The sequence below is a fragment of the Cryptomeria japonica genome, chromosome 11, assembly GCF_030272615.1.
Source record: "Cryptomeria japonica chromosome 11, Sugi_1.0, whole genome shotgun sequence".
Lineage (NCBI taxonomy): Eukaryota > Viridiplantae > Streptophyta > Pinopsida > Cupressales > Cupressaceae > Cryptomeria > Cryptomeria japonica.
Window position 1 is genome coordinate 194,078,162 of NC_081415.1, and position 8,703 is coordinate 194,086,864.

An 8,703-nucleotide genomic window follows, 5' to 3' on the forward strand; every position below is an offset into this window, starting at 1 on the left:
CGACACCAAAAACAAAAAACCAATTGTTTCAGGGTGCAAACCCATTGTTTCAATGTGCAAACTCGGTGGAACAAGGTGCAAACCCTCTAGAACAACACGATAGATAGTATAAAGAGCGAACCTGCTAGAACAGGACTTAAAAATAGCCAAAGCAAACCCGCTAGAACAAAGAGAAAACCTGCTGGTTTGAGATGCAAACCTGTTGGTTGAGAAAATGACAGTGACTGTGCTAAGTATGTCAATTTTGGCTCAAAGTTGATAGCATTCCCGCTAAAACAAGACTGCAAACCCACTGTAATAGACTACAAACTACTAGACCTAACTTCAAACCTGCTAGACTGATATTTCGACAAAAGACTTGACACCAAGAACATCAAGCATGAAGATATGACCATAAAACAAATAAAATCAGTTAAGTACAGCCCTATGGATATCAAAGGATAGTATTTGTTAGATCTCCTGACCATAAAATACCACATCCAACCAGATAGATAGAAGCTTGACAGCACTGGCTCCACCCTCGACACACACTTCTTGGGCATGCCAAGCTTCGAATTCTTGGGTTATCACTTCCCAGTGAATTTTCTATCTCGAATTGGGGGAGTACATGAGGAGTTTCTTCAGTATGCGTTTATCACAACACCTAAGTTAACACATAGAAGGATTTTTGGATGCCAAAGAACAATTAGCTCGTAGTGGGGGAACTTTTGGGGTGAATCAGGTAGTCATGCATGCAGTGGCTAGCTCATTTAAGAGATATCCTAGCCCGTAGAATACAGATTTTATGCATCTACCACACAGGCACCAGAGGATTTTGACTTGCATCAAGACCACAAAGGTATTTTCATAATGATGCTAAGGGAAACTATCAGTATAACACAACATTACCAGTTGATTTATAGCTTTCGCTAAAATCACAAATATTTATATAGTGGACTAAAAGAAAGTACCACTTGGGTCATTCTCCCCTCACCTGGCCTTATAGGCTACTTAGTGGGACAAACCCTCCTACTTAGAAAGTAAAATCGAGTGTTGCTAACACTTTTCTCTTGCACCTACGACCACGAGAGATAGAGGGAGAGGATAGTGTGTGTTAGCAGTAGGACCACTCTACAAATGCATAAGCATGCAAGACACAAAAGATAAGGGGTTCATTCCTTTACTTGAATTGAAGTGTGCCTAATTACTCAAAAGACACAACATGTCCATTCCCTTAATTGAATTAAAGTGTGCCTAATTATACAATAAGACACAAAATAAAGAAGGAAATGAGCAAATTTGTTCCAACGAAACCCCACTTTCTTTAGCGGTCCTACATGCAAAATGTTAGTGTTTAAACACTTAGGGGTCTTCTTATAGCTTGAAATGTTGCACAAACGATAGTAAAGCCATCCAATAACACACAAATTAGCTGATTAGAACTAAAATGGCATTCTGGGAAATCATGTAAATGATAATTAGCGATCTCGCTATTATGTGGCACAAACCCGTTGTTTTGAGGTGCAAACCCACTCGTTTAAGCGAACCCGTTGGTTGTCTAAAATGCATTCCTGGTGTCTATCTAAAAGGCTAACACACAAGTTAGCTGATTAGTACCAAAATAACATTCAGAAAAATCATGTAAATGTTAATAAGCTATCCCGCTACTATGTGGCGCAAACCCGTTGTTTTAAGCGAGCCTGTTGGTGCAAGAAAGAGAACCTGTTGGTTTAAGCAAACATGTTGGTGCAAGATAATGAACCCACTGATTTAAGCGAGCCCACTGGTGCAAGGTAGTGAACCTATTGGTTTAAGCGAACCCACTAGTGCAAGATAGCAAACTTGTTGGTGCGAGAATGTAAACCCGTTGTTTTAACAGACATTAGCCAATTATCATTTATAAAAACTCAAAACTTAATGAAAATTTTACCTTTCGTATGAGAGTGATGATGGAAATCCTGATGTCGTATGAAAATGGTATTAGCAAACTCGCGGCTTCAAGGCGCAAACCCACGATTTCAAGGCACGAACCCGTTGTTTCAGGGTGCAAACCCATTGTTTCATGAAATCATAGGATTGAGAAAATTACTTGTAGGTCCACCTATTTGCCTGCAAGTGCTCAAAATCTGCAATAAATGCACTCAAACAACAAAAATGGTTAAAATGACCCGTGTGGTGGGTCCCACCAAGCATGCCAGAAAATGTGTGATGAAAAATGTGTGTACAAATACAAAGGATAAAAGATAAACTAATTAACCAAAACAAGCCATTAAACTCAACACTTCAAGATTGAAATGGTAAAATCAAAGCAAAAACACAAAGAAAAGCTATGCAAACCCCAAATCCTTGCTTCGATTCGATTATTTCGCGATTGGATGTGTGCTCATGATATCGATTCGGATGCTTGATTGTGCTCCATGATTTGATGAAGATGATGATGCAAATGAAAATGGATGTGTGAGTGTGAGTAGTGATTTCAGCAGACTAATGATGTGTTGAATGAATAGTGGATTTGCGAGGATTTGGTCTAGAAAATGGAGGGATTATATAAAAGATGAGAGGAAGGAGAGGGGGTGTGAAGAGGAGACACTTATCCTTAAAGGGGACAAGTGGCTCAACTAGAGGGAAAGAGGTGACATGTGTCCCGAAGGACACATGTCCATTTTGGGCAAAGCCACCCAAAATAGGATATTTTACCCCAAATTAGGTAAGTTGGTTATGATGTGTAGATATGGAGGTTAGGAGGGATAGGATAGGGTTGGTTGAGAGGTTCAGAGGATGACTATCTTGGGGGAGGTTAGGATAGACAGGGTTGGTTGGAACCCCAGGGTTAGGACAAGGTTTAGGTTAGATGGGGGGTTAAGATTAGGAGCCATGTGCTCAAATAGGATTAGAGTCTAATTAATTAATTCATGGGGGTTTTGGGAAAAGGGACATTTAATTAATTAAAGGTAATTAATCAAATGAGATAGAAAAGGGACATTAATTAGATTAGATTAATTAATTAGAGGAATGGGATAGGGGGATTAATTAATTGGAGGAAAGGGGTTAATTAATTAATTAGAAGGAAAGGGGTTTAATTAATTAATTGGAAATTAGCCTGTTAATGGGTCTTCAGGGGTTGATCCTTCTCCTCCTACAGAGAAGGTTAAATGGGAACACCAAGCAAACAGTGGATAAAGATTAATTTCGATGGTGCATCAAAAGGAAATCTGGGAACCTCAGGTGCTGGGGTGGTGGCAAGGGATGATAGTAGATTTATCATTTTCAAAGGAGCTCAGCGATTGCCGAATGGCACTAATAATGAAGTAGAGGTCCAAGTGGCCTTTCTAGAAACAGAACTAGCCTTAAATATGAAAGTCCAATGGTTGCACCTAGAAGGGGACTCTCAGATAGTTATTAATGCAATAGCTAAAGGCAACACGCCATGTTGGAAGATAAACCATTGGGTGGCTATGATCCGAGAGAAGCTCAACACATTTGTGGAGTTTTGTGTCTCGCACATTAAGAGGGGAGAAAATACAGTGGCAGACTTGCTATCTAACATTGGAAGCGAACTGGATAGTTGTGCGGCCAAATAGTGGAAAGGTGATGATCGCGTGTGGAAATGGAATTAATTGCAGCCTTTTAGAAATTTTCAGTCCTCAACATGAAATCAATAGCAAAATATGGCAAGTACATTAGCCAAGCTAGCACCTGCTCTTTGAAGAAGGGAGTTCTTTGTGGCAGGACGCATGCTCGGAGCGGGTGGAGGATGGCAATAAATCCTGCATATGATCTCATGGCATTAATGCCTTATCTTTGGCACTCATTATCCAGCCTATATGACAGTGGAGAATTCATTACTCTTCGAGTTGCATGATAGGGTTTGTTTGAAGTAGAATCAATTGCATTTTGTAGCACTGTTGACATTGCATTGCAAGAATTGTTGTTTCAAAATTGTAGGTGACTATGGAAGCTAATTTCACTCTACGAATGGACAAGAAGCTAGTGCCTTTTTTGGGCAAGGTATCGGAAAAGCGGATGCAAGGACTCTTCTGATTTAAAGCAGAGAAGCTATGGGCGGCGGCTCATCTCATGCTGGTTGAGGAGGTAGCTTATGTCTGCCACTGATATCGAACTAAAATGGAGGTGTACTCATTGCTTTTGGCGTGGGCCTGTGAGTTCAAGTCGGAGGTGGAGAAGGTAAAACTAACATTGACCAAATTGATCAATGGGGATTTCTTGATAAACGTCGATTCAATCTTGGGATGGGTGGTACCTTGAGTTGGCATCCGTATTAAGGAAGGGGATGACCAGGAAGAATTGCTTCCTTTTGTTCGTGGACCAGAGGATGAAATCAAAGAGCAATGTCGAGAGCATTCCCGTGTGGGTTGGGAAGCGATGAAGCTCTATGTGAAATTAACCAGAGTAGATGAAGTCTTAAATGTTCTACATGTGGTGGCAAGGATGGAAGCTGGCAGGGCCCTAAGAGACAAGTTCAAAAAAGGATGGGCCATTCAGCTACTAGCGAGTTTGGAGAGCGACCCGGACTTCAAATGTCTGGACTGCATCCCAAGGATGAAAGGTGAAGCGGTAAAGGGGAAAGCATCGACCACTGAGGAGGGAAGAGAGAAGGCGGCCCTGGAAGATAGTGAGTAAGTGGCCTGTTGGCCAGTGTTTTACATATGTTCTTACATGTTTTCAGTTGTTAGTTTTTGTTCCAAAACTTTAATTATTTCTGGAACATTTGGGTTTGGAGAACTAGCAACGATCTGGTTTTTTTGTTTTTAGATATCATAAGCTGTCGGGTTGGGTAGCTCATAACATATGACTATGGGTGATATGGGGTTCATGTTTACTGCGTTCATGTTTTGTGAAAGACTGCAAATTTTGTATATTTAAATTTTTGCATTAATATAATGAAAAAATATTTACCGATCAAAAAAAAAATTAATTGGAAATTAATTAATTAAATCAATTAATTAGAGGAAAGGGATTTAAATTTGATTAAATTAATTAACCAAATTTTAGGTGTCTACAATTTCTATCCCATAATTCCATCATTTAGAACATAACTAATCCATTTCCATAAAAGAACAACCACACCATATAACCTAGAGCTTATTACGAAATTACATCCAATAAAGTAAGAACAACATAAATGCATCGTCTATTACCATTAAGAACCATATACATTACCATAAGAACAACCATCCATTTCATAGCCAGTCTTACAAGATTACAACATCATATTTACAACAAGATACTTAACCTCCAACTACAAATATGAATATCTGTTGATACATGATACAATAATGTCCATCCAATCTCAAGAAACATAACAATCTACTCTAAGAATCCAAGTAAAAGATGAAGAGATAAATAATCCTCATCCACACACAAGAACATCAAATGAAGAAGCAAATCTCAATGGAAGAAGGCATCAAACCACCCAACCATGTGGAACCAATAAGGAACCACCCCTCGTGCTTCAAAGAATGACACAAGGTCCCACACACACTCTAGACCTAGGCTCACACCTAACAACCAAACGACATAATTAAAGCAACAACCACTATTGAAAACACAACCACGTGAACAATAATCCAAGTTATAACACAATGCTAAATCAAAAGCACAAGACTCCTAGAGGCTACCCAACAAAACAATATATAAGGAACAAGGACACATGTAGGGAAGAGTGTCATTGCATGATATCCTCATAAAGAAGAGTGAACCACAAGTCTCCACCCGACACACCTGATAATCATGCAAAACAGTCTCAACCTATGAGAGAATCAAGGGAATTAGGTTTTCCTTCTCCAAGGCCTTCCCAAACCTCATCCCGAGTCTATACTAGCACTCCATAGACATGAGTGGGGTACCAAAACCAATTTATTATCTTGTTTAGATCAATCCTAATACCCAACCCATCTAAATTAATTATTCAGTTATCGCTTGTTTAGAAAAGAAAACTTCCAATAAGATTTCCTAGTGGTCTAGATCTCCAAGCATCCTTACAAGGAACCTCTTGGTAGTCTATCTCTCACGATCCCGACACTCACTTGAAAGCCCACTCTCCCTAACCATGTTCCAAGATCTTAGGGTAGCAACATACATAAGCAACAAGACTATACCATAATAATCATAATAATATCCAACCAAGGATCCATACATAAAGATCTGAATCATAATGCCATAATCTCATATCATATAGTTCCATCGAGAGCCACAATAAGAATTCCAACAATCATAAAGCAAGGCATAACCATCTTTCTCAGTCATAAATGATACAAACATCTAATTCTGATCACATAAATCAATTCTGGAACAACACAAGAAACTCGGAGAATCTGAAACTCAACCTCTAGTCTGACAAAATTATGCATAAACTGCAAAAATACCATGGAATACAAAACAGAGAAAACTAGCACATTAACAAACTAAAGTAGCGCTTTTGTGACAAAATTTGGCGCCTCTATTAACTAGATTAGCGCATCCATAGATTTTTCTATCATATACACAATAAACAATGGCACAAATACAAACCAAAATAGCGCTTATGATGCCCAAACTAGCACTTATAACAAATACAACAACACATACAGAAAATAATTAGCACATATAATCTGCAGAGTATCGCATATACCCATTACACTGGTACATATGACCCAAGCATTAGTGCATTTGATAAATACAATAGCGCATAAGACCAACCAAATAGCACATAAACAACAAAGGGAATAAATTGACACAGATGCAAAGGTAAATAGAAAAATATGTCCTAAATCAACACAGAGCACAAATTACGACATCAATTGAAGATAACAAGGGCAATAATTAACACAATGAAGGTACAATACAACTAGTAAATCATCTCAAAGTATAAACCTAGATGCATTTCCAACAACCATAAGAGAAAACTACAATCATAACAACAATGAAAACATGAGGACAGCCTCCAAAGGTACTAATGACACAGTTCTCAAATACAACCATCACAACAAGCATCGACACAAACCAAACTCAATACATTACATAGAATAAAAAACACAACTCCATTCCTGACACTTCATCTTAAATTAAAACCACAATAAAGTTCAAACTCAAACTAAATTATTAAATATACAACAATCAACTTTTCACAGGCACAATGAAGACAATCTTTTCGAAATCAAATGCATAAGAAGGTTTAAATCCTCCAACCTAGAATTTGAAGTTATGGAAAGTAAGTTGAAGAAGTATAAAACCAAATCTAAGCTCCAATCTTCATGCATACGCAAAAAACTCCATTCCGCGCCAAAATTCAAATGCAAAAATTTTCAAAACCAAAGAACCCCCTGATTATCTCGAAGCTCTATATTTATATAAATTAATCCAAAATCATAACCCATCACAACCAACTCAAAATAATGGAAAATATAATCAATCCTACCAACTATTGCCAAAATCAAGGCAAAATATTATGAAATAATATTAATCTCCAAATTATAACTCCCAAAGCTAATAATAAAATGAGGTAAGTAGAATAAATAAATGAATAAATAATAAAATAATATTATCTTACAGCCAAAACTCCCAAAAAGACCAATCATAACTAGGGGTAAGTAAATAAATAATTAATAGTCAAATAAATAAACAATAAAACAAATAATTAAATAATCAAAACAATAAATAATTAAACCAACAATAAGTAAACAACTAAATAAATAGAACCATAAATAAATAAATAATTCCACCAAATAATCATCAAATAATTACAAACTCCCAAAATAAATAAATGCACAAATAAGCATAAGTACTTTATCCAATATAATTCCACCAAATAATCATCAAATAATTACAAACTCCCAAAATAAATAAATGCACAAATAAGCATAAGTATTTTATCCAATATAATTCCACCAAATAATCATCAAATAATTACAAACTCCCAAAATAAATAAATGCACAAATAAGCATAAGTACTTTATCCAATATAATTCCACCAAATAATCATCAAATAATTACAAACACCCAAAATAAATAAATGCACAAATAAGCATAAGTACTTTATCCAATATAATTCCATCAAATAATTACAAACTCCCAAAATAAATATATACTTATATTTATTCATACCTACCATCATTTAATAATTTACACCAATGAGCTATATATAATAAAAAAATAATTAATTAATTAATTTTCACAACTCCAAATACCCAATAAAATAAATAATCAAATTCATATATAATCATAAATGCTTCAATAATATAAATTAAACTTAATATCATTTATATCTCCCACATGCATATAAAATATAATAAATAAATAATCTTCAATGCATTAAAAATGCCCATTATAATAATCCACAAAAAATAGTATTACTTTAATATTATAGAACTTGCAATACTCCCACATGAATAATTAATTACTCGCACACAAGTCTATGCACAACAACATATACTATCATCTCAGTCAACAATCCAACTAGGACCACAAAAGATCCCAACAAGACAACTAAGGTTTAACATTAAAACTGACAAGACACCAACTAAGCCTAGAGTGTGATAAGACCTTGTGCCACCTCTGATCAACTTGCCACTGGGATTAGAAACACGCTCAAACTTTTGAAACCAGGTGGAGTCAATGTCTAGTACTTGCATCCTGCAAAACACCACACATTTATACAATAACATATACACTTGCATATGTCATAAATAGGGAAAACTTTAAGAAACCCCTTCCTTGGACAAGGTG

General features: G+C 36.4%; 1 protein-coding gene across 1 annotated transcript; it reads left to right on the forward strand.

Annotated features, from left to right (window-relative positions):
• Positions 1–3,131: 3,131 nt before the first annotated feature.
• LOC131860125 (uncharacterized) lies at positions 3,132–3,560 on the forward strand. Its single transcript, XM_059214495.1, has one exon. It carries the CDS (start codon positions 3,132–3,134, stop codon positions 3,558–3,560), a length of 429 nt encoding a protein of 142 aa, XP_059070478.1.
• The last annotated feature ends 5,143 nt before the right edge of the window (positions 3,561–8,703 follow it).